Source organism: Carassius auratus, chromosome 14, assembly GCF_003368295.1.
Source record: "Carassius auratus strain Wakin chromosome 14, ASM336829v1, whole genome shotgun sequence".
In the NCBI taxonomy this organism is placed as follows: Eukaryota; Metazoa; Chordata; class Actinopteri; order Cypriniformes; family Cyprinidae; genus Carassius; species Carassius auratus.
In genome coordinates this window covers 13,119,964-13,147,099 of record NC_039256.1, presented here as the reverse complement: position 1 = coordinate 13,147,099, position 27,136 = coordinate 13,119,964, and the positions used below count along the sequence as shown (strand labels likewise).

General features: G+C 37.8%; 1 protein-coding gene across 4 annotated transcripts in view; it reads left to right on the top strand.

The window, feature by feature from the left end:
• Positions 1–27,136, top strand: part of LOC113113694 (latent-transforming growth factor beta-binding protein 1) — a 72,590-nt gene that overhangs the window by 38,628 nt on the left and 6,826 nt on the right. For 2 of the 4 annotated variants that reach the window (XM_026280094.1, XM_026280092.1), the window contains exons 6-26: positions 688–891; positions 1,536–1,795; positions 2,661–2,763; positions 5,324–5,383; positions 7,862–7,984; positions 9,295–9,462; positions 10,051–10,266; positions 11,176–11,195; positions 12,288–12,390; positions 12,794–12,880; positions 13,224–13,349; positions 14,082–14,207; positions 15,759–15,878; positions 16,002–16,124; positions 16,456–16,578; positions 16,685–16,810; positions 17,195–17,323; positions 18,962–19,090; positions 23,448–23,588; positions 25,264–25,425; positions 26,612–26,704. In XM_026280094.1, the coding sequence (XP_026135879.1) occupies positions 688–891; positions 1,536–1,795; positions 2,661–2,763; positions 5,324–5,383; positions 7,862–7,984; positions 9,295–9,462; positions 10,051–10,266; positions 11,176–11,195; positions 12,288–12,390; positions 12,794–12,880; positions 13,224–13,349; positions 14,082–14,207; positions 15,759–15,878; positions 16,002–16,124; positions 16,456–16,578; positions 16,685–16,810; positions 17,195–17,323; positions 18,962–19,090; positions 23,448–23,588; positions 25,264–25,425; positions 26,612–26,704 (2,742 nt within the window). The remainder of the gene's footprint in view (positions 1–687; positions 892–1,535; positions 1,796–2,660; positions 2,764–5,323; positions 5,384–7,861; positions 7,985–9,294; positions 9,463–10,050; positions 10,267–11,175; positions 11,196–12,287; positions 12,391–12,793; positions 12,881–13,223; positions 13,350–14,081; positions 14,208–15,758; positions 15,879–16,001; positions 16,125–16,455; positions 16,579–16,684; positions 16,811–17,194; positions 17,324–18,961; positions 19,091–23,447; positions 23,589–25,263; positions 25,426–26,611; positions 26,705–27,136) is intronic. The other 2 variants (XM_026280095.1, XM_026280093.1) reach the window with 2 other exon arrangements.

Below are 27,136 nucleotides of genomic sequence, written 5' to 3'. Positions count from 1 at the left end.
GGTATATGTGGTTTGAGAGGAAATTATATCATGTTGTGCTGGGAGGGAATGATGTTAGGACAGCCTTGTTGTTTTAGTGAGTATTTAGCGTGATGAGTTTATGATGGTTAAATATATTATGTGGCTTTCGGTTTGGGAAAGTTTTTAAAGAATATCACGACAGGAGAATGAAGTTCACCTCATTTAAATGTTTTGAAGGAATTCCCTATACCACAACACAAACATACTGTATATCCGTAAAATATCAAGCCCCAAAACATTTATTTACTTCAGCTGTGGGATAATTAAATCCATTTATCATTTTGATAGTGTTATTACTGAGCCGAATGTGATCTAAAATCTCAATTGAGCAAGGCAGAGAGAAAGTTAAAGATGTTTCATGGCAGAAAGGTCCTTCAACGTGATGTCACATAAAACTCTCATTACATGCCACCACAAAAATTCCTAAACCGATTTTCTGTGAAGCATTTTAGCACACACACACATTGTCCCACAAGCAAACACTTGCACAGACACAGGACAAAACTAAAGTTTGTTGATAATTTTGTTGGTTCATCTGTTTATATGTTTGTCAGTCTCCTAAATGTGATGGGTCTCTGAACAGGAAGTTGTCACTAAACATTGAAAAATGTCACTCGATATGCCTGTGATTAACCAAACTGTATTCTGTTTGTGTGTGTGTTTTAGTTGTTTGCCACTTGCCCTGCATGAATGGAGGAAAATGCAGCGCTCGGGACAAGTGCCAGTGCCCACCTAACTTTACTGGAAAATTCTGCCAAATGCCGAATCCCAACGGTCACCAGGGGCAACATGCTGTCGTAAACGGACAGAAGACACACATCCACTCAACGCACACATTACCCCTCACCTATGGCACTGGACAAAACCAGGGTAACACTTTTATTTTTGTTTTTACTTGTAGAAAATCTGTCTGAATCTTGTTATTCTGAAATGCATGGCTTTGCTGTTATTAGATAAATAACTACTGTAGGGTTCTGAATTACCACAAAAATAAATGTTAATTTGTCCTTTGTTAACTTAAATAATTAAAGCCTGTTTTACAGTGAGACAATTATAATGGAAGTCAGTGGGGCTAAAACTCAGTATAGCTACAATATGTAAATAATATGTGTTAGCATGATTTTTATTGTGGAAATAATTGCTTCATTTTAAAATAATATTCAGTTTCACAACTTCATTGTCATTACAGCACAATGCCAAAACCCCTAAACCCTAAAACCCCTAAAACTCTAAAATGAAATGATTTAAACAGCTCTAAGTCATGCACAATTTTTAACAGAATAATTGATCCAAGTGCTTTTGTAAAATTATCACATTTTGCTGCATTTAAGCCTGCCAGAAATTGTCCCCATTCACTTGTACATGGCTCACTGTTTTTTAGAGAAGGGCTGAATCTAAAACTATTTTTTTCTGGTATTTAACATTACACCACCAATTCTGTCGACTGAGCTAACTTTGTAATGAAATTTTATGAACTTGTAGTGAATCTCCCTTAAAGAGTTACTGTTCTGTAGGTTTGGTGAATGTCCATGTGAAGCATCCCCCAGAAGCCTCTGTCCAGATCCATCAGGTGTCTCCGGTGGATAGTAATGGGCAGGTGAAGAACACACACTCCAGCCACTCCTTCACCTACCACAGCAGCAGCCAGAGCATCCAACACGGTCATACTCACAGCAGCGTCATTTACCCCAACCAGCAAACATACCCCCAGTACCAGCCGGTGACATCTAAGAGCCAGTTGGGACGTTGCTTTCAAGAGACTGCTGGAATGCAGGTCAGAGAAACATTGAGTATTTGTATGCCTTTAACTCATATATAAAGCTTTTATGTGAGGAAGAGGTTTTTGGTTTTTGTCTATACAATGATAGTCTGTGGGTTTCAGTGCTATTTTGGACAAACACAGTCTTCAAAATATCTTCTGTATCTTTACTGTTCTGTTCATCTCTGTCTTTATCTCTCTCACTATTGCTGTGAGCTGTGAATCATCCACTATTATACTCTGTCTCTCACTTGTAATGTCTTTTAAAATTACTCATTTTCAGCTATCATCGGATGATCAAGAAGGAGAGCATAAGACAAAATGAATAGTTAGATTAGATTCCCACCAGAACATTGTGGTGCTCAAGGGAACATCTGTCTCTCAAGAAAAAAAAACTGCAGATGAAATACAAAAAAGAATGATTCTCAAAAGAATCTTGACTCAGTACCTGCCTCCAGTATAAAAGAACATCCAGTTGTACTTCTATAGCTGTTAGTTTATCAAGTTATTATTATTAAGTTCACCTCAGTCTTGTTTGTTTACTCTAATTGGAAAGTGCCGTGACTGTTTTTGCAACCATTCAGACTTAATTTGTGACTTTGTCTTTTTATGTCAGCAGAGAGGAGCGTGTTATCAGGTTGTTTGAGTCGTGTATCATCGCCGTCTCACAGATAATTGTTCGTTTTGGCCTGGTTCAGCAAATTAGATTAATTCAAGGGAGAGATAACAGTGTTGATCAGAAAGAACTGGCATCAAGAGTTGTGTGTGAGCAGAATTATGTGTGTTTGTGTGTTGTGAATGGTCTAGATTTTTTTTTCTCTCACTCATTCTTTTTCTTTCCTTAATTTACTGGATGTGATTGTGTTTTATTGTGTTGTAGTGTGGGAAAGCTCTGCCTGGCCTGTCTAAACAAGATGCCTGTTGTGGGATGGTGGGCACATCATGGGGATTCCACAAATGCCAAAAATGCCCCAGGAAAACATGTAAGATACTGTCTGACTCTAACAAACAAAATGTCCATCTCACAGAAAATTATCGGCTTTATTTTAACAAAAAATCACACACACATAAATAGGTCTCGAGGCCCTGGGTATGCTACATTTTCCCTGTTTCCTGCTCCTCCTAGCACAATTGAGTGTTGAATGACATATTCTGCATCTGTTTTTGGTTCATTATTTTTGAACTTGAATTTTTTTATTTTGTATTTTTTTTGCTTTTCGCTTCACTTTTACACATCTGTCTCATTTTCATGAACAAAAATACTGTATGTCTCACCCTCAAAGACTCTTCTTCATGTAGAAAATAATATAGCTCATTTTTATGATTAAAACCACCTGTCGCACCCTCACACAACCATTCAGCTGTCTTTTTTTTTAAACATCTGTTTTACTTTATACCACACAAACATCTGTCTCACCCTCACACACAAATTCACACTTGTCTTAAATTATCATGTTAATTGAAATACGAGGATGATTAAAACAACCTAGTGTATGTTCAGAGTGAGACACTCCATTAAACATCAGTATGCCTGGGACTCCTTTGAGATGAAACACTTGCACTAGTATCGTACACAGTATACCACAGTAGTGTAGTCCGAAATGAGCGGGAAAGTAATGATTCATCAAGAGTTCCTAGCCTTGATTTCTCACTAACTAAAAGAGACTATGAGGATATTTTTTGAAAACCATTTGATGTCAAACCTCCAAGTGGCTGTGACTCAACAGACACATGGTCCTAATATCACAGCGAGAATGAGAGGGAAGGGATGCATTCCACAGAGAAAAGACAAGTGCGTAATGAGTGGGCAAAGGAAAGAGAAAGCTGTAAAGTATTTGGTTACACGCGCTGTGTTGAACTTACTGACATGCTGACTCACCTGGCACACACTCCAGCTTTAGTAATGGTCCCTCACATACACACACGCATTTACTCATACAGTCGTGATTCATCTATGCTTAGTCACTCCTCTGAAGTCCATACAGGAAAATGTTAGCGTACCACCCCTCTCGCTCTCTTTTTCTTCGCGGTATGTCCGTAGATGTTTCTGAAATTCTCTGCCTATATATGGGAGTCCCTGCATTCTGTGCATTCCTAGAAATAACATGATTTAAACCTTGCGGACATCGCCAAAACAAACGTGAGATTGTGAGTGTTTAAATATTTAAGGATTGTTGTTTCAATCTTTAAATGCCAATTAAAATGTTATTCCTTATTCATCTCACACTTTTTCTTTTCATTTTATGTAAATGTTTACTCCGTTTTGGAGGGACGATTCAATATAGCCATGAGAGATGTGAAGTTGATGTGACATTACCGCTGTCTCTGAGGTCTGTTCGCAGCAGCTGTAGGCGAACACTTACTAGGACATCAGCTGGCACTGAATGGAAATAGAAGTGGAAATAGCAGTAACTGAACCTAAGTGTTGGGGTAATGAAGATGTAAACAAGTCTGGAGTTCAGTCCCCTTTATTTCTGAAGCAGGCTCAAACTATGACCCCTAGAAGTGCATATGCCATTCTGTTCTCTTCCAAATGAGTCATTCTGTCTCTCTCTCTGTTCTATTTATGTAATTTATTACGGTCATTACCTATGAGAATGAGAGGGAAGTAAACCCTGTAGCTGTTACGAGTTTCCAGTCGCAAGGCCTCCCCTGAAACAAACCACTACAGAGCCGTGTACAGTGTTTTTGCTTGCATTTTATCTTTTTTTAATTTATGAGCTCAGAGTCAATGGTGTATTTAACAACATTCTATATAGAGTGATTAATGATATGTGTGTGGATGCAGAACAGTGCTCACTCTGAATCCTGAGTGATTTGCACTGCTTTATAGCCTGCTAGTTTCCTGTGTGAATTGATTTAAGAAATTATGAAATTAAGACTTTTACGGAACAAGGATGCATTCACTTGAATGATTTCTAAATTGATCTTTTAAACTTTCAATTCATGGCTGCTGAAAATTCAGCTTTTCCATCAAATTGTTTTTAATATATATATATATATATATATATATATATATATATATATATATATATATATATATATATATATATATATATATATATATATATATACAAATAGAAAACAGCCTTTTTAAATTGTAGAAATATTTCACAGTATTACTGTAATTAAATGCGGCCTTTGTGAGTATAAAAAACTTCTTTGAAAAACAAATAAACAAAAAAAATAGTGCCCATCCCAAATTAAGTAATTTAATGGTAAGTTATTTATTTATTTATTATATTTATATGTATGTGTTTAGGTATGTATGTATGTACTGTTTGAACTCATACAAAATACGAATTATTATGGATTCACAGAAACTGTGGTACTTTGGAACATATGCTGGTTATCAATCATAATAAATTACTGTAATAGTTACAGTGGACTTAAAGCTATTTTAGTTACAAATTTTGGTAAGACGTGTTTTAACTACACCAAAGGTTTTCTTAAATTTGCTGTAGGAGAATGTTTGTCTTTAGAGCTGTATCTAAATGTGCTGTTTTTCCCTCCATCTCCTCTCTCTCTCTCTCTCCTCCACAGCGATTCCTTTGATTGAATGTCCTCTAGGCTATAAGAGGTTGAATGCCACTCGCTGTATCGGTAAGAGCCATGGCTTGTTTCTGCTTGCATCTGCTTGTCATGCATGCATAAATGTTTATCTTGTTTTTTTCTGTTTTTGCTGTGAATGTATGTTTGTTGTTCTACATTTTTTGTGTGTTTATTTAGTTATGCATCAATTGTGATGGTTTTGATAAAAATGCATAAGTGTATGTATCATTGTCACATACAGTACTAATTCAACACACACACACACACACACACACTGGCCTCTGCATTTTACAACTGGCGACATACACCATCTACTGTTCCTTTTATTAAATTGCCATTTTAAAACAGTGTCCCAGATCTATCTCAGAGAAGACTTTCTTACAGTGTTAAGACGAGAGACAGGTGACATCTTTGATAGGTCTTTCTACTCTTGTTGAAGTTGAATGTAATGTAATAGCAAAAGATCCAACAAATCAGAGCCAGCAGTCAAGTAAAGCTCATGCAGTAAAGCTCAAGTAAAGCTCATGCAGTCATGTATTGTTAATTTATGCCTTGGCTATGTAAACTCTAGTTTAGCATGTTAATAATACTTCTTTTTAAAGACAAATGTTGGATGGGGATTCAAAATTCAAAGCTCAGTATAACAAGCCCACAGTATTTCTGTTATTAACTATAAAATTGCTAAACCTTCTCTTAGTTTCACAACCATTCAAAAGTTTGGGGTTGGTAAGATTTTTAAATCTTGAAAGAGTTATCTTATAGTCACCAAGGGTGTATTTATTTGATCTAAATTTCAGTAAAAAGAGAAATATTATAATATGATCCTTCAGAAATCATTCTAATAGGCTAATAGGAAGATTTAATATTATCAGTGTTGTAAAGGGTTGTGCTGCTTTGTTTTTCAAGATTCTTTGACGAATAGAAAGCTTAAAAGAACGGCATTTAATCAAAACCGAAATCCTGTATAACATTAGACATATCTTTACTGCCACTTTTGATCAGTATCATGCATCCTTATTCAATACAAGTATTGATTTCTGTAAAACAAATCGTAATGACCCCAAACTTTTTAATGTCAGTGTATGTTTTTTTTTGTGTGTGTGTTTTTAATTGTAGTCTATGTATCCATATTATTTACATTAACATTAATGCATTTAGCAGACGCTTTTATCTAAAACAACTTACAGTACAGTGCATTCAGGCTATAAAATTTTTTTAGCAGTATGTGCTAAGATATTCTATATCAAGGCTTTGCATCCTTTGTTACCTATTTGTCTTTCAGTCTCTATTTCTCCACACACCTCCAGCCAAACACATCTGCTGTTAGCAGCCACCACAGTCTGCCAAACCCAGAGCTGAACCGCAGCTAAAAGTGAAGCAGGCTGTGTCGGGGAAGTGCCCAGTGTGTGTCCTGGCATCAGGCGCTCTGGCGGTTTGGAGGCTGGTAGATCTGGGCAACTTTGAGACATACTTAAGTGCAATTAATAAAAAATAAATAAAATAAACTGTTACTTGGTCAAAAAACTTAGTTTCTTAGTCAGTAACTTAGTCTCAGGTAAACTATCAAATAAGACAAATATAATTAGTAGTTGTCATTTTTAAAGTTTTAAAAAATGTTATATTTATGATCTGCAAAACATAGTCGCTGGTCATGTGATCATTATGGGTGCCATCTTAAGATCACTACAGAACTCTAAATTTCTCAAAAGTACCATTACATTTTATAGTGCTCCTTTAATTTCTTCACAGCATTAGCATGAGGCGTTGTTAGAAGGTATGAAGATCATAGCCTAGATAGGTTTGATGATTGAAATGTGTCTCAGATGTAATAAACAGGCCTCAGATCACTAAGAGGTTTCATTTACCTAAATATATTGATGCAAATTTTAGCATGGGCTGTTCTCTTAGTATAGTTTACAACACTTCTTTAGCAATCAGAGAAAATTAACTTATCACTTTCCTGATAACACCACCTGAGGTTCCCACAAAACCTTGGAAACTTTCCTGCATTTATGGAATACTTCAATAACTGATTCTTTTTTTGCTTTTATCCATATACATTTTGTATATTATCTTTTTCCCTTTCTTTATTCTTTATGAATCCATCACCATGCTGATTTGCAGGGCATAAGCTGTATTTTGTATAGAACATTTTAGTTTTCTTGACACAATGATGTCATTGCTTTGAGTGACAGCTTCTCTGGGCCAGTCTGTGTTCCTGTGCAGATGTTAGGATGCTTGAGGGACTGAGTATATGCCCTCTCTCCATGAGCATCACTGTCATCATGAACACATTAGCATTGCATTAGGAAATGTGTTGGATCTGTGTCCCAATCTAAGTTGCTGGGAATGATGACTGCCCACACCCTTGCATTCAGTGTGTGTGTGTGTGTGTGTGTGTGTTTTCCTTTTCTGACTGTTTCTTACAGAGATGATGGGTTTCTTGTTTTAAGCATTAATCTAACAATTAATTGTTTACACGTTAAAACAAGAAAAAAAAAATCTTCTTATATCTGTTATCACCCTCAGATATTGATGAGTGCCATATTCAAGGAGTTTGTCCCAATGGAAACTGCATAAACACCATGGGCAGCTACAGGTGTATCTGCAACCCAGGCTTTGTGCCTGACCCCACCCTGACCACCTGCTTCCGTAAGTCTCTTCTCTTCTCTTCTCTTCTCTTCTCTTCTCTTCTCTTCTCTTCTCTTCTCTTCTCTTCTCTTCTCTTCTCTTCTCTTCTCTTCTCTTCTCCAGCTTAATTTGCTGGCTGATGACTTTGGCATGTCCCTGCTGTCCTCCATGTTTACCTACTCGAATGTAAATGGATTCAATGCAGCTAATCACTTCAGTTTGTAGCAGTAACACTTGCTGATTAGTCAAGCTAGCAGCATGATGGCTACTAACATGAACTGTGGCTGTCACATGAGTAAGTGGTTCTCTGCTCTTCAGGCATGAACATATAACAGCGAAGTTGAAATGTGCTGGTATCAGTCGTGCAGTCGGTCAATGGGGCACATATTTGCTCAAGCTTTCTCTGTGATTTTAGCCTTTGGTTTTTTGCTTATGTATACAGTGTGTTTTGGCTGACAGTATAAGGTTGGTCAACACAAATCTGATGTTATCTGCAATATGAAAATGTTTAATTGTACATCTAAACTCAGAATTGGTGCTTTATTAAAGTAAAACATTTATATGCAAGAAAGCAGTACACACATCGACAATTCTTTATAGAGTATTATATATATGTTATTATATAACATTTACCCGAGGACATTGGTTTACTTTGTTACATGACACAATCATTTTTATTCTCATACACTAGTAATTAAACATATAGAAATATATCATATATAGAAAGACATACTGTATATAGATATATATGTACATTACCGTTCAAACCTTTTTAAATGTTTATGCTCTCCAAGGCTGTATTTACTGTATTTGATCAGAAAAATGGGGAAACAGTAATATCGTATAATTTACTATTTTAAATAACTTTTAATATATCTTAAAAATGTATTTTATTTCTATGGCAAAGCTAATTTTTCAGCAGCCATTACTCCACAGTGTTACATTCTTCAGAAATATTTATTATAAATAAAATTTTGTTTTTTTTAAAATAAATATACATTTATGTACTTATGTTGTGCTTCGTGATGTATTAACCCTTATATATAACCTTTCTTGCATGTTTTTTTGCTTAACGGACCTCTTTGCACTTTGGTAGTTGTATTCTTGTCCCATGTTCTTGTCTATCTTGCATCTGAAAAACAATATCAGTTTTTTCATACACGCTCTTTGTATTAATGTGTTCATTTGTTTTGGCATTGTAGTCATGCATAGATGGAACACGAGGTGAAGGGAATCTCTTTTCTCTTCTGTTGTTCTTTCTCTCTCTTCCATGTTTGTGTCATACACCATGCACACTGCTCCCTCCCTCCTTCTGTCTCCACGGTAACCAGCCGAAACACCTGCTCTTCGTGAGGAGAAGGGTGCTTGCTTCCGATTGGTCAGTTCGGGGAAGCAGTGCTTGCACCCTGTGTCCACTCAGCTGAGTAAACAGTTATGCTGTTGTAGTGTGGGGAAGGCCTGGGGTCCTCATTGTGACCGCTGCCCCCTACCTGGAACAGGTAAGCTACCTGAGACACACCCCTTGTCGGCCCCACCTGTTCTCCTGGTATCATTTCCTCTCAGTCCTCCACTTCATTGTGGTTTGCATGCGTGTTCCACAGCTCCGCTATGTAGATGCTTTTACATGCCAACACTCAGTTTTTGTTAGTTCTGCTGTAGATTTTGGCGTTTTCTGTACAATTCTAACCTTTGTATTGGCCTTCCTGTGAGGTCTGCGAAATTTGTTGATTTTTGCCTTTTTTGTACATTTCTTTGTGATTTGTTAGGGCTGCTTTGTTTGAAGAAGAATTACGGTCATTGTTCATTTAAATGAATGACATTTTTAATCAATATCATTAAAACAGACCATCAGATAAATGGACAGGTGAAAGGAAACAAACAGTCAGATAGATAGATAGATAGATAGATAGATAGATAGATAGATAGATAGATAGATAGATAGATAGATAGATAGATAGATAGATAGATAGATAGATAGATAGATAGATAGATAGATAGATAGATAGATAGATAGATAGATAGATAGATATGTAGATAGATAGATTTGTGTGTGAGAACATGTTGTTGAGCATTTTTTTTTCTCATAGCTGCATTTAAAGACATCTGTCCTGGAGGAATGGGTTACCATGTAACCGCACCGTACATTTACAAGCCCAAACCTCCTAATGGACAGAGCCAGACAGACGGTCACGGGCAGAGCAAGCTCACCATCAGACACCAAGTGCCTGTGGATCCTCCTTTGCCCTTCCCCACCCTGCAGCAGCCCGTGGAAGCTCTCAGCATTACAGAGAGGCAGCTACCTGGTGAGTCATAGGAGTTATTAGCCACACAGGACTATGAATGACATTTAAGCTGCTCTGAATAATGTGAATATGCGGACATTTTGTTTGGTTTGCCTCATGTTTAATATTTATATTATGGAAACCTTCCAGATTTGAGTATGTAATGCAAGGTTTATTTCCAGTGATAGTCTGCCTGGATGCATTTTATGAAGGAGAGATGAATATAAACAATGGCTACACCAGCAAGAATTCTTTCACCCTCTTCCCTGTCCTTCTTTTCTTCTCTTTTAAATGTCATCACGTGCACACTTGGCACCATGCAATGGAATGAGACTTGGCACCGGTCCGGAGAAGACTGAGATCCAAAATGTAGCCAAGCCTCTGTTGTTCCTATAGAAAGTGAACACAGGACTGTTCTCTCTTTGGCAGAGGGAGAGAGTCATTAGCATTGCTTCCACCTTGCAAAACCAATGTCAAAGCTGAATCCAGAAGATCAGTGCATCGCATCATATTTTCTCCTTTCACTACTCTCCAACAAAATGAACTGATTTTTATAGCCTCTCTGCAAAAGCAGCCCATAAAAGCATTGCACTGCTGAAAATTGTGGTGGAGGTGGGCCAGGTTCAGAGAGAAAGTATTTGTCCTTGGGCTTTATCAAGTTTTGTCCTGTTGCTTGGAGACCGTGTTTTAAAGTTGCTCTGGAACTAAACATGGTCCACTGAAGTTCACCCTTTTATAAACCATGTGACCAGAAGTATGTGGACAGTCTATATATATGTGTGTGTGTGTGTGTGTATCTTTGGGGTGAATTCAGATGCATAGCTGGCAGCACTATTTTACTGAATTTGCAAATGTATGATTATTTGTTTCAAACCTTTGTATGACTCAATTTATTTTTGTGTTTTTATATGACATAATGGACTCTTGTAGTGCCCACAGTTCCCCAGCAGGTAGGTTGGGTTTGATTCAGCAGTAAAGATCTGCTAAATATGCTGCACAGCTGATGCTGATGCTGATGCTTTCACACAAACCTCAATGCAGCTCCGCAGAATAGCAGCCAAACTTGACATTCAAAGCATGACATCATCATGTCATCACTGCTGCATGACCACTCTGTGTGCTCTGCATTCTGCTCCTACAGATGTGTTATGTGTCAGTGTGTGTCCTTTGCTTTGTGTGTATGTGTGTGGGTGTGTTTAATTAGACAACATTATCATTTAGAAAAGAGCAGTTTTAAGTTGCAGTTTTGAAAAAAAAATTATATTTATGATTTGGTCGTCCAAAACGATACAAACTTGTATTACTCTTCAAGATTGGTCTAGGCATGCAGTGTTTAGTTGGTTTGAACCTACATGTCTCTAAAAAGTTTATGAACCCATAAGTTCCTTCAAGATATCCAGAGTATGTCATTAGTTCCTCCAGTAACCCCTTGAGGTTCTATTCTAATATTTACCGAAAGTTATTTGAGGGACCTTCAAAAGTTGTCTGGAGGTTCTCCAGTGTGGCAATCTGAGGAAACCCAATTTTGTTATACAATTATTTATATTTTTATGGTTTAACTCTCTTCCCAGGACTTAATTTAAGAAGGCATGTGTTGTTTAGTATGTGTGAGTCTGTGTGAGAGAGAAAGAGAGAGAGAAGAGGGCAGCAGTTGAGAGGTTGCATCTTGCTTTTTTCCACTCAACTTTAAAGACTCTGTCCCAATTGCCACCTTTAGCCCTTGCGACCCAATTCCACACTTTGTTGATATAATTCTACGTAGACTGTCAGAAAATATTCTGTATCAGTGCCAACTTGCCTCCGAAACCTAAAGTGACAGAGTATTGTGGACTTAGACATTGCATGACTGCAAGTATACATCAAATGTGCCATTTGGGACAGGGCCCAAAATATTTACAGTTCTGCCCAATTTAATGCACCATGCTGTCAGAGCATAAGCAGACTGAATTGCTCATTCCTTTGCTTTAGTTGCCAATAAATTTGCTGTATCTCTTTTGGATCAGTCGATCACTGTGTGTCATTTGTTTCTTATTTGTTTGAAGGAGCTTTATACCCACATGAGTGTTGATAGGTCAGTAGTACAGCCCGAACAGGCCCAGCTGTCACCCGGGGTGTCTACAATCATGATGGAGCCTGCCCTCTCAGGTCTCAGTCCCACTTGTACTCGCATATCCCCATAAACACCTCTTCACCTCATTCGCTTTTATAGTTGACCCACTAGTTTATGCATATCTCCTGAAGAAGTCTTTGTGATTGGATTGATACTGTTTAAATTGGGATAAAACAGTTCCTTTCAGATGTGTGTAAGTGGCCTAACTAACACACCCAGATGGCGATGGGTTGGTCTGTCGTCTGCCACTGTGGCGCCAGATGTTCGATATGTTCAGTTTTTGTTTGTCGTATTGAGAGAGATCATGCAAATGTTAATTATTAGTTTTGTAAAAAATCTGGTCCATGGCATGTAGCAGGACCTCTAAGCAGATTGTGGAAAGTTCGAAATCTCTTTTCTTTCTCTTCCTATGTTGCCCCATTCCCTGTCACTCTCCAGAAGTGGTGGAGAAGGTGTCACCACCCGCTCCTGTGGCACTTCCACCCTCCATAGAAAGTCAGGACATCTCCCCAACACAGCTGGCAGGTGAATCCATCCATCAACCCATCCATGAAATGTATATTTGGGATGCAAAATATTACTGATAAGTCTATAATTATATAAATGATCTGGCCAGAAAAGTACTATTTTATATAAATAATTTAATATTGATGCACCAATAGCTAAAATCAATCATTTAAATGCTAAAAAATCCTCTCTGTCCATTCAATATCTATACTTCTCTTTCAAAAAGCCATTCTTTCCTCCCCTCAAAGAAAGAAACATTCATACCAAAGCTGCTAAATGTAGACTAAATGTCTGCATCCAATAAGTGATTGCCTACACTGCAAAAAATGACCTTGTTCTTTTTTTTTCCTTCTCTTCATAGAGATCGACGAGTGTCAAGTGAGACCTGATATATGTGCTGCAGGAATCTGTTATAACACTATTGACAGCTACAAGTGCATCTGTGATGACGGCTATAGAATAGACAGTGAGGACACCACGTGTGTAGGTGAGAGTTCAAAGGTTAAACTACTAATCTTGCTGATCTCTACATCAATTACCATTACCAAGAACTGTCTCTCTTTCATTCAGTACAGCGGCTGTTTTGCTTATGTAATGCATCCATAAATCCATTATACATACATTTGATAGTCATTGACTAAATGGGAAGAGTTTGTGTGACAAGGAACCTTGAAAAGGGATGAAAACTTAAATGAAAACCCACATTACAGCATTTCACAGTGTGCTTAACCCCGGGTTATCATCATTCTACACACCACTTTTAACCAAGGTTTAACCAAGTTTAAAGGTGGTGTTAGCACTGCTTTTTACCTGGGGTTATGAAACCTGCTCCAGTGTAAGTTTGTTCAGTGTGAAACGGAGCTGTGTTTACTTGTTGCCGCTGGACGCTTGGCAACGACGTCTGATAAGGTCTAAGGATCTAACAATCAAAATAGCATAACCAAACATTTAGTGATTACAGTGTTTGTTTCTATGTAGAAATAAAGTAATAATTAAAAAAAATGACCATTTATATACAATTTTACAAATTTTCACTTCATTTTTAGACACCATTTTTAATCTATGCCTTAATATCTATAAGACTTCTATGCTTCTAAATCCAGAAAATGGTATCTCGGGAAATTATATGCTATGAAAACACTGGATTCAAATTGGAATTTGTGTCTTATACGTCCTGTAAAGACAAATCCATTAATAAACTGATGATTATTTTTGGCAGATGTCGACGAGTGTGCAGAGAGTCCAAGTTTATGTGCTAATGGTCACTGTCAGAACACTCCAGGCGGATTCCTGTGTGCGTGTGAGCCTGGCTTCATGCCTAAAGAGAAGGGCACCAGCTGCTCCGGTAATTACAAGACTGTCCCATATAAACTCATATGCACAAACTAACAGAGTAGGGTTCATGTTTGACTGGTACATATATTTCCTATTCAATTTCTTTAGCTCTTTCTTTTAAGAATCTTTTATTATCAATGATTTATTTTGTGGGCATGTTAGAAAAGAAGAACATGGTCCATTTGGAGCCATTACCTGTCCACTTTCTTGGCTCTTATTTTGTTCCAGACAGATCAACACTCACATGAAGTCTACTTTTGGTCTTGAACCGCAATGTGTTTGTCTAAATACAGGCACAGCTCTGTCTCTTTCTCAACTCCAAACACATCCTGTGTGTGTGTCATTAGCTGGTTTTCAGGGTTTGCAGACAAGGTAGAATCCACCTCCCAGTGACACACTTTGAGGTTTGTGGAGGAAGAAGAGAGCTATTATCGTACCCTCAACCGAGTCACCCAAATACCTCAGCACTGCTGCAGATGAGGAAATGTTCATGGTACTTGGAAAACACGTCTTCTCATATTAGGAAATCCAGATATCCGGAAACTTCTGCCCAGAGTTACTCATTACATCCATTTAAACTGATACGGCCAGCACATGGGTTTCTCTGGTTAACTGGTTTCTTTAAGTTTCACAACAGTTACACATTTAGGAATGTATTCCACCTTAATGCCGCAATTGGGAATTTGTTAAACTGCTGTGGAATGGGGAGCGTCAGCTCTTTAATGCAGTTGTTTGTTTGCTCAAGCCCAGTCTATGAGACAGAAATTATTTATTTTTTGATCTAGGAGATTGATTTTACTCTTTGATTATGCCTGAAGACCACTTTTTATAAGCAGAAATGCAATCACAAGCCAGATTCACATCTACATCTTTCATTTGAGCACATCAGTGTGCCCATAACACCGCCAAACTACAGCCTCCAGGCTTCTTTGTAAATTCGTGGTTATTGAATTCTAGTTCTAGATAGGTTGGAAATTTGTTATGGGAGCTTAAACCTCAATACGTGACCTTGTAAGTCAAAGAACGTTGTTTTAAGTGTTGAAAATATGTCATTGTAAATACAGCTGTCTGCTTTAATGTAAAGCTCTTTAAAAATCTGTTGTGGATGTGATTAGGTGATGTGTTTTCACACTAACTGCTCTAACACATCCATTCAGTGCAGAGATGAAGTCTCTTAGGCAGCCCTTGGAAGCAGTTATTAAGGCAAATGGATGGTTGCACATGTAGAAGAAAAAAGGCATTTTGCCATCACACATCATGGCATCGCTATCGGAATGGTTTCACAGTTAAGATGCTTTTCTTTGTGTAACTTCATTAATAAAGATGTAGCGGAACAAAAGATGGAGATGGAGAACAAAAGTAGCTTTCTTGCACCAAACTTTCTTGCACAAATCGTTTGTTTCCTGTTCTCCTCACAGTGGGGCAGCAATAACACCTATCCATTACAACAGACCCCCCTAATCAAACCTTCGCAGCTGGCACAAGTACACTGCTGCATGGATATCATGAATTCAAATTTGATTTTGAATCAGTATGTTCATTTCTGCTTGTGTCTATGTAGATACCGATGAATGTCAGGATGGGAGAGTGTGTCCGTCCGGTCTCTGCTATAACACTCTGGGCTCTTTCATGTGTTCTCCTTGTCCGGAGGGGTTTGAAGGGAGAAATGGCCAATGTGTTGGTAAGGAGCCCATATATATACAATGATATGTGTTTAGCACAGCTGCTTTTTAGAAAAATGAGGTGGGCTTTATAAATGTGACCCGTCTTCAGATGTATTTTGTGCGTGACCTTCTCTGTGCAGATATAAATGAGTGTTTGGATGAAGAAGTATGCGCTCATGGTCAGTGCTTCAATCGGGAGGGCTATTTCATTTGCACGTGTGATGAAGGGTTCTTGCTCACTCTTGACAGCAAGGCCTGCATAGGTACTCTCCATTCAAAGTTCAGCAGCTTTTGGTATTTTTCAAATATTTCTTTGGTCTCGATCCCGTCTAACAATGACAGATAAGCCTCTCCAACTTTTAAGTGATTTATTTATTTTATCTTTGTCTTTTTATTTTCATTTTGTGTTTTGTTATTTTGTTTTTACGATTAGTTTAATTAGGTTTGTAAATTGCTCAGCCTCTTGCAAAGCATGGCTTTTGGTGTGAGTTATGAAAGCATTGTGAATTTAATCACTGGGATTGTTAAACAAACAGGTTAAACAAAATCATAAAATGCAAGTGAGCAAACTGGAATTTTGTGTGTGCATGTCAGATATCGACGAATGCCAGGATGACAGCGTGTGCATCCAAGGTCACTGTCAGAATACAGAGGGGTCATTTATCTGCAACTGTGAGCCTGGCTTTATATTGTCATCCACAGGAGACCAATGTAACGGTACGAGCGTGCATATGTGTGTTACTGTATGTGTAATCGTGTATTCATATTAAAGGCACCTGGGATTGATTCTGTCTGCAGTTTTGAAATATTCTGCTGTTTGCAGATGTGGATGAGTGTTTGGAGTTACCTCAGACCTGTGATAGTGTGGGACAGTGCGTCAATATCTTGGGATCTTACCAGTGCAACTGCCCACAGGGATATAGACAAGTCAACGGCACCAGCTGCCATGGTGAGACAATTCAGCTTACAAACACATACATACAGGGGCTGTGTTCTAGAATAGCATACTATCATACAACTCTTACCGTTTCTACAGTATGTAGTATGTATAATGTGCCTTTTGTGAATTTTCTGTGTTCTTAATGCACCTGGATTCTTTCAGAGTCCTGCTGAAAGAAACCCAGCATTTAGCTGCTCAGTTGATTGGTTTTAGGATATTTTTTGGGGACTTTTCAGCTGATAAGAAGAGAAAACCAGCTGAAGTCCAGCTAAAGTCCAACTTGCTAGGAGACTAGCTAGTCCAGCTTGGCCATTCTGGGTGATCATCTTAAACCAAACTTCGCAGCACACTGCTTGGAATACTGTTACTGATTTCATCCCTCGAATCTTGTAGATGTTGATGAGTGTGAGGATGAGACACAAATGTGCGTCCCCAATGGAAAGTGTCTGAACACAGAGGGTTCGTTCCTGTGCGAGTGTGATGCCGGCTTTGTGTCCACCAGGGATTCACCAGGCTGTGAGGGTACGTACACACACATTCTCTCATAGACGCATCCTGCTGTGGTTTGTCCTGATTCTCAGAGTGCTGTGTTGATATTTATCTGATGTTTATGCAAAATGAATCTGTTGCTTTACTGAAGCCCCAGTCTTTGGCAGCACGAAAAAGAGTGAAAGAAAGAAAAGGATTGTGTGTCTAATGGGTTTTACATACGAGCCAATGTTATTTTTCCTCTGGTGGGATGTGTGTATGTGCTCTTGGGGCCCAGTGAGGTGCCAGAGTTGTTTTAAATGCCCCGTCCAGCAGTAAAATGGGGAGAAGGAAGCATTTGAGCTGAATGTCTAGACAAAGAAAACATATTACATAAAATGACCTACTCCAAATCAGTGTGTTTGTGTGTGCCCTGGCTCTTTCAGATGTAGATGAATGTGTGGATGGCAGCAGATGTGTAAATGGTACCTGTTCAAATACAGAGGGCTCATACATATGCCATTGTGAAGTGGGCTACCGTCTGGAGCCAACCAATCAGACATGCCAGGGTAAAAACCTAGAATCCAAAACAATTCGGTTTTTCATCACTCCTCCAACAAGAAACTCTTTGTTGACTGGTTAGTGTGCTGATTGGTCGGTTGTGCTGTCTGTCAGATATTGATGAGTGTGCTGACTTGGGGACATTTATTTGTGGGGTTTGGGCATGTCACAACACACCGGGCTCTTACCGATGTGAGGTGCCCTGTCCACCTGGCCTTTCCCGAGGCGAACACAGCGTCTGCATCGGTGAGTGCCCACATGCACCAGCTTCAACCGGGAGGTCACCACCTCAGCTCCACCCAGCTCACATTGTTGTACTGCACATCTCCATATTCTGGTTCTCATCAGAGTTGTTTCTTTGTCTCTTGTGGTTTAAACATTTTCTAATTAACACTGCAGACTGCAATTATGTTTCTGATCAGACATACTCATACTCGTTTTATCTTCATATCTACATTCAGGTACTGTTTTTGTTCATATACCCTACTGTTTGGCAAATTTGGGATCAGTAAGGTTTTTGTTGTTGTTGTTGTTGTTGTTGTTGTTGTTCTTTTAAAATTAATACTTTGAATCAGAGGAATGCATTTAATTGCTCAAAAGTGACAGTAAATACATTTTAATGTTAAAAAGGATTTCTATATCAAACAAATGCAGTTCTGTTGAACTTTCTATTCATCAAAGAAAGCCTGGGGGGAAACAAAACTGCAGCACAACTGTTTTCAGCATTGATGATAAGCAAATCAGCATATTAGAATTATTTCTGAAGGCTCGTGACACTGAAGACTGGTGCAATGTCTGCTGAAAATTCATCTTTGCCATCACAGAAATAAAATCAATAATAAAGCATATTCAAATAGAAAACAGATATTTTATGTATAGTAATAATTCACAGTATTGCTGTTTTCACTGTATTTTTGATCAAATAAATGCAGCCTTCATGAACATAAGATACTTCTTTCAAGAGTGTAAAAAAAACTTTTAAAAAGTAGTGTATGTGATTTTTTTTTTTTAGTTTTTTTTTTTGTTCTTTGTTATCCATTCATCTCTGCCCAGATTAGCACTCAAAGAGCTCTAACATTTCTTTTCGGAGAATAATACAGTTTTCTGTATTGTCTCCCTCTCTCGTTTTAGATGTGGATGAGTGTTCTCTGAATGAGAATACCTGTGGAAGTCAAGGTGTTTGTCAGAATACAATAGGCTCCTTCAGTTGCCAGTGCTACCCTGGATTCAAGGACTCTCAGGATGGGCAGGGCTGTGTGGGTACGTATTTCCCCTTCCTAGTTTCTGTTATTTTCATTCCACAATTTAAAAAATAGACTAAAAATTGATGATATTCAATGAATTATCATTAATAGAAACCGAACTTTAACCTGACAACGGAGGTATTGTCGATGCTTCTAGTTAAAGAGTTAATCCAAAAATAAATGTCATTATTTACAGCACTCACCTTTTTCCCCCTCAAACACAAATATAAATATTTTTCACTTTCCAAAACTTTTTGCAATCAAACCCAATGTAGTACGAGAAAGGAAGGAATGATTTTCAGCAAATAATAATGCGTAATAGACTTAAATTGTGGTCTGTTCCTCACAGAACGCTAATGCATGACTTAACACAAGTTGTGTGGAGTACATTTTTGTCCTTTTTTTGTGATCCGTCTAACACTGTAGAATAAAACATTTTGTTTCTCATTTGAACCATGAAGTCTTCATCTCAGTCAAGGGTACATCATTTTAAACATATTTGTCAAAATGCAATTCATTTCTTCAGGTGTAAAGATTTTTAAAAAGTATTTAGTGCCATCATAAGAAGTCTAATCTTGATTTTGTCTACTTTGAGACAAAAATTCTGACAGGCAGGTAAACCACAGCTGGATTCGAAACCGAGGCGAGCACTCTTTGAGATTTTTTGCCACTTCCTCTCAGACAGCTTAAAAAAGATGGCAGGCACTTTGCTAGAGCCATGATTGATGTGAGTGTTTAGTTTCTTCCAGTCTGAGGGTGGATGGCACAGACCCTGGTAATGTTTAAAACAGTGACCGGCGTCAAACCCATCAGTGGCCCCCACATACACTCATAGACACATGAATACACTGACACAGAGTCAAGTCCTATTCAAGTGATGGAGCCTCATGGTTTTATGTGGCCTGGTGTTTAGAGGTCTGGGGTTGCTGGCTTTTTTAAAAAAACATTGTGTTGTGGTGCAGCCCACCTTTTGAAAAAGAGTAAGAGCAGAGACAGAGGAAGTTTCATTTTTATTATATGTGTAGGGATTGGTGGTACGACTGTGCAAAATTATTTTATGAATAATCATAAATCATATGATCATTAAATACAATTTATTTCAATTCATTTAATTATCCCACATTTATTTAACGTATAAAACATTTTTGTTGAAATCTAAATAACAATTATAAAATTGTAGCTGAATTTTCAGCAGTCATTAGACCGGTCTTCAGTGTCACGTGATCTTTCAGAAATCATTCTACTATGAGGATTTGATGCTTAAAGAAATATTTATTTTATGGTAAAGGTTCTATTAAGGTTTAAAACAGTTGTGCAGCTTAATATTTTTGTGTAAACCGATTTTTATTTTTATTTTTTGAATTGTCTTTACGGTCACATTTGCTTAATTTAATCCATCCTTGCTGAATAAAATAGTTAATTTCTTTCAAAAAGAAAACCTACCATTATATTACATTATTAAATTTATATTGCCCCTATATACAGTATAGGCCTATTTTTCTTCTGGTTTGAATCGAGGAGAGAATTTTCATACATACACTAAAAGCAAACACATTCAATCTTAAACACACACACACACACTCTCTCTCTCTCTCTATCTCTCTCTCTCTCATACTGTTTCTGAACAGGGTTTTTGTTTGTCTTGCCGGCTTATGTAACTGGCCACAAACAACCTCCATCGTTTCCAGTAGTGATACACATAAATACACACAAATGTGAAAACACGCAGACCATGCATTCCTGTTTTCATCCCACTACTCTCTCTTTCTCTTTCTACCCTTATCTATTCTTCCATCTCCCTCCTCAGTTTCTGTCTACACTCTTTCTTTTCAAAGATCTCAGGCCTAATGGAATGCTGCACAACAAGATTCCAGCCACAATACATTTTTCTTTATACATCCTAACATCCTAACTCCCTGTGCACTTGGAAAAAAACACAAAAGCATTATGGAAGACTGAATCAATTTCTTGGTTTCATTTGTTGCTTAGAAAAAGTAAATTACTTATCACTTTGTCGACAGAATTCTTTATAATCGTAATAAAGAGTGTTTTTCTTCTCCCCACACACAAACACATATAAATACATTTACTTTGAATGTTTTGAATAATTAAACCTATCAGTTTATACGTTCCCTGGGGATTGATGCTTAGATTGACGCGCTATAAATACAGGAGCTCAAGACCATGATTCAAAGTTCATGAACCTTAAGTACATGAAACTGATTAATATTGGATTAGTAAAAGATTACCGTTCAGTGAGTGTGTCACATGTTGATTGTTTAGCCGCTCTGACAGTCAGACTGATTTAAACAGGTGATCTGTGTGTTTGTGAGTCTTTCTGAGTGAATCATGTAAAGATCCAGCTCATAAGATTGATTCTGAATCAAAAATACACTATGAATGTTTTGCTTCTGAGTTTAGCCATCAGTGACGATATAAAAGAAAGATGGACAAAATAAGTCTTAACTGATCACATTTAATTCACACTCCAAACTCACAGTTAAGAGTATAATGTCTTTTAATGTGACGCTGTATAAAACACCTACATAAAAAGAAAAACCCTTTCCGGTGTAGAAAATGTTCCCGTCAAACCCTACTCTAATCTGGAGTGCATGGAAAAACCAGTAGTATGTATCAGTTCTTATGAGGTTGTATCTGTCTTTTAAATTGTTCATCTGGCACTGACGTCCATTTTCAACTTTTTATCATTCCCTAGTGGTGCAGCACCCACATTGTTGCTGACTCCAGATGACTGTTTAACACGTCAAGGCTCATTGACGAGCTGGCCCACCATCACTGTGAGGGTCTGGTGTGTGTATGTGTGTGCGTCTTTCAAGATGGCTCCATTAAAGAAATCAGAGTCTATTGCACATAAATGTTCTCCATACAAGTTGATTTATTGCATCCTTTTGTATCTGGTGCTCTGAGATATTGATAAAAGGAGAATGAGAGCCACAGATGTGTGAAGCACCGAATAAAAGGGAAAGAACAGTAGAAAGGAAGAGAGAGCCTTGCTGCAGGAAGTAGACACTTGCATTACAGTGCTACTTCGGTCGTAATAAATTTAAGCTGTCAGAGACAGTCGGTAGAAAAATGGGGCTGTTTTATTTACTGAAGTCAGCTGTGCACACAGTTTGTTATTGTTCCATAAGGTTCCCAAAAGCCATCGTTTTGATAAGGAAATGTAATGAAAATGCTGCAGAAGGCTCTGAACCAATCAGGACAAAGCTTTAGAAATGATAAACTATTCCTAGATAATGACCAATGTTTCACAAGCTTCAGAGTTCATGAGTTCATGTAAGTCTTTGGTTGTAAAAAGTCTGGTCAGAAATCTGGTGTCCCTCATGTTTCCGTAGTCTTTCTTACTTTTTGTGATTACATGCGATTTTTGTTCTTTTAAAATTATTATTATTAAAATATTTAATAAGTATCATTCTTGTAGTCCGTACAACTCGTGTGCTATCTTTTTCAAATCTTTAAAAGCCATATGGTACCTTTTTGTGAGGAACAGATCAAAAGTAGTTCACTGATCTTCCAATCCAATGAGCTGTTATCTCAACCACTTTCCTCTGAAGTGAGTGAATTGAACTCAAGAAAATTGAATAAATCATTCTTTTGACCTGATATGCTTTACAATGAATACACTACACAACTTTTCCCATGATTTTCCACTGACTTACTGTCTGGAGAAGTTGATGCTAGTTGCCGACAGTCAGAGCCAATTTGCAAATTAGAGTTGACCGATTTCATAGAAAACTGTCTATTGTATGATGGTCACAGACTCCACATTTTTAAGCTTCAGACTATGATTCCATCTAGTCTTAGAATATCAAACATGTTTAATTTAGAACACGTTGTTTTCATTTGTCACACATCTCCTAGCAACAAGGCGCACATTTCTGCATGAGTATGTTGTGATTGGAACAACTTTAAAGTGTGGTTGTGTATGACCTTCAGTCGTTTAATGTATGATGGCCAGTTTTCCTCTGACTATTACAAAATCAGTAAGTGTATGATGCCTAGTGTTTTAAAAAAAAAATCTGATTTTAAAAGTTGTGTACTGTGTTCCAGCCTTAAACTGAACTACTATGATAAATGATGAGCTGAACTGAAGAACTGAATCAACACTGAACTGACCTAAGCTAAACAATGACTCTTTTTAGAGCCGCTTTACATCAGAATTGATCTCTGTTTGCATCATTGAATAATTCTCCTGTTTATCCTTATAAAGCTGCTTTGAAACAATCTGTGTTGTATAAGGCACTGTATAGATAAAGGTGACTTGACAAATGATCTCATCCGACACAAAATAAACTTCTGCAGTTCAGATTGTATCTTCAGTTCAATAATAAAACACGTTTTCTTGCCTGCAGATGTGAACGAGTGTGAGCTGCTCAGTAATGTGTGTGGTGAGGCCACCTGTGAGAATCGTGAAGGCACCTTCCTGTGTTTATGTCCTGACGAGATGCAAGAATTTGATTCGATGTCTGCCAAATGCTTCTCTAGACCACCAGGTAATGTTGTAGCCTACTGTTAACCACCACAATGTGATCGACCAATTTATTATTCTACATAGATCCCACAAACAGTGCCCTAACTCAAACCTACAAGGCTATTATGCCACAGATTACCTTTTTATCTGGACAGATGACCCCGGTCCTCCTCCTACGAAATGATTCTTCACATTTTAATCTCAGCCTAGGAGATCCTTTAGTGCAACAGGACAGTAACTTCATGTCAAGAGGGTCCAGTTCTGGTTAGAACAGAGGGATGCAAGGCGTGATGAATGGGGGTTGTAAACGATCTGGCAGGAGAGAAATGAGATTCAGTCTGAGGATTACAGAGGGACCAAAGCACCATGGGCCAAAAAGAAGCTCCCACGCTAAGATAAAAAAAAAAAAAAAAAAAACGTACAGAGATATACAAGAAGACCTATCAGAATGAGATAATTGCTTTTAGTCTAGACAACTCTTGAAGATTTCCTGAATGGAATTGTGATATTTAGTTTTATTGCTGGGTTTCAATAGTCCACTTTAGACATTCTACTATCTATATAGGTTTACTAACTCTCATTAGAGTATTACATTTATTCATTTAGCTGACACTTTTATCCAAAGCGACTTACAATTGCTATATATGTCAGAGGTCGTACGCCTCTGGAGCAACTAGAGGTTAAGTGTCTTGCTCAGGAATACATGGGTGTCAACCAGTGGATTGAAACCCAGGTCTCTCCGACCAATGGCATTCGTCTTATCCACTGCGCATGATGCAATGATGTTTTAGCAACATACAGTATTTATGCCAATCAGGAAGTAGCAAAAAAAAATCTAATAAAAAATGAGCACCAAATACAATTTACAAGCTCCAGTTCACTGTCATGCAGGCAGCAAATTTTTTTTTTTTTTTTTTTTTTTTAAGTTATCTGATCTGGGACAGGTTTTGTTTACCACTATACATAAGGCGTGTTAGATGTACAAAATTGAAAATATCTTAAGGTTTAAGGGATTGGGCTGGCTGGATTGGAATCAATTTGTTCCTCTAGTGCTGAAGACCATGGTGGAACTGGGAAATAAAAGAACAATGTTGATTGGTTGTGTGTGTGTGTGTGTGTGTGTGTGTGTGTGTACACCAGCTGTGCCTGGAAGATCAAGTAACAGGAAGCATTTTCTTAGATCTTGGCCAGTGCTTTTGGTTAAGAACTTTTGTTCAGATCCACCCACCTAATCCTCCTCCCCTCATAAAACTGTTCAAACATTATTTTTTGTTTTTACGAGAAGAAGCCTGATATCTCTTAACTTCGCTGTAAATCACATATATTTTTACATATAAGGACAGCAGTAGAACACCATTAAACTAGAATCACAATAGTTTGGACTATGAATTATATGGAAATAATAAGAAAGGAGCACTCAGTAACTGAAAAGTCGAGGCTGAACTGTAAAACTGCTCTCTGATGTCATGCACAGTTTCTGCTGCGTTCTTGACCTTGTTTTTTAGGTGTTCTTCTTTTGTGGATTACTGTATTGCAGTGAAAAGTTACATTTATTCATTGTTTTGTTTTCCCTCCCAGTTCTGTGTGTTTTGTTGCATTGTGATAAACCATGATTGAAATTTCATAGCTGAATATTTTAAGAGGATGAAACAACCAGTCTGACTTATGTGTTGTGTTGTTGTTGTTGTACCTCACAGTCACACCTGTGGAGAGGAAAGAGTGTTACTTCAACTTGAATGATGAGAACCTGTGTGATAAGGTGCTGGCAAGCGGCATGACTAAAGAGGAGTGCTGCTGTACACTAGGAGCCGGCTGGGGGGACAACTGCGAGGTCCATCCCTGCCCCATACCAGGAACAGGTATTCAGTTACATCACTCACAACGGCAATTTAAAAAGTGCAGTACAAAGAACGAGAAGAACACTTTTGTATAGAGATTAAGACAACATGGATCATTCAGTCAAGAGTGTTGAACTTGAGGATAGTGAATTAATCATCCTTTTGAGGTGATTCTTTGCAGTGAATCAGTTGACCTGGTTCATTTTAGGTAAACTATTACTTTTAAACTTCAAGCAGAATAGAATTTTCCCCATTTTAAGACTTTTTGAAAAAATAAAGTGGTAGTGAAATCAGAAAGATAGGCCCAAATTTTCAACTGAAAGAAGGAACTATTTTGGCCACATGCATCGAGTCAGTGAGTTGAACTTGAGGAATTATTCATTCTTTTAAAGCAGTGATCCTCAAATCTGGCTCGCGAGATCCACTTTCCTGCCAAGTTTAGCTCTAACCCTAATCAAACACGCATGAGTTTGCTAATCAGTGTCTTCAGGATCATTAGAAAATCACAGGCAGGTGTGTTTAATTAGAGTCGGAGCTAAACTCTGCAGGAAACTGGATCTCGCGAGCCAGATTTGAGGATCACTGTTTTAAAGTGATTCTTTGCAGCAAATTAATTTACCGGGTTAATTTTAGGTAAACTGGAAGTAGAACATAGTTTTTCTTATTTTACCACTTATGTCGTGGAACTTAAAAGGCTAAGCCCAAATCAAAGCTACAAGCAGCATTTTGTAGCTTTGTCATGCTTTGTCATGCTGCCACAGACACACCCTTTAATGAAACTCAAGATCTTCACTATTTAACATAGCAAAGCAGTAAGGTGACTGCATTAACATTTGATTAATTTTATAAACTAGTGCTTTCTTTGTTTTCGGTTTAAGAGATGAAGTCGGTGACACAGTAGTGGTCCGCCTGTATGCATGTTTCATATGGATTACATAATCTGAGAATTTGTTTTCCATTAGAAAGTAGACATTTCACACTCTATAGATATATTGTTTATGTCTGTAAGGGAGAAATCTATACAGAGTTTCGAGCTCAGGTTCACAGACTGAGGCGGCAGAAATTGCATCCTGTTTGCTTGCATTATTTTACAAAAAGCCTAACCTACAAACCTATCTACAACTTTACATATTTCTAATAATCACCATTCTTAAAATAAATACAGCAGACAGTTTCCTGTATTGACTACTGACACTGTTTTATGCAGATCAGTTCATACAGATGTGTCCAGCAGGCCGCGGTTACATTCCTCCTGTGGATCCTTTGATTCCTACAACCAGCTTAGCAGAAATATTCAAAGGTATGTGTTTGTCTGTGTACTTTTAAATGGATAATTCAACATTTGTCTGTTGTTAAAAAAAAACTGAATGACTGACTGACCTCTGTGGAACACTGAGAAGGTCAGTGGGGTCCAAAACAACACCGGACCCCAATTACTGTCATTGTACAGAAAAAAAATTCTGACATTGAGTTCATTTTTGGTTGAACTGTCTCTTTAATGTCTGGTTGTTTACATATGCTTTTGTGCATTTTATTTAAATTAAATGTATGCATTTAGCAGATGCTTTTATCCAAAGCGACTTACAGTGCATTCAGGCTATCAATTTTTACCTATCATGTGTTCCCGGGGAATCGAACCCCCAACCTTGCGCTTGATAAGTCAATGCTCTACCAATTGAGCTACAGGAACACATATTATTTGAGCATTAATATTCCTTGCACTTTTACCCCC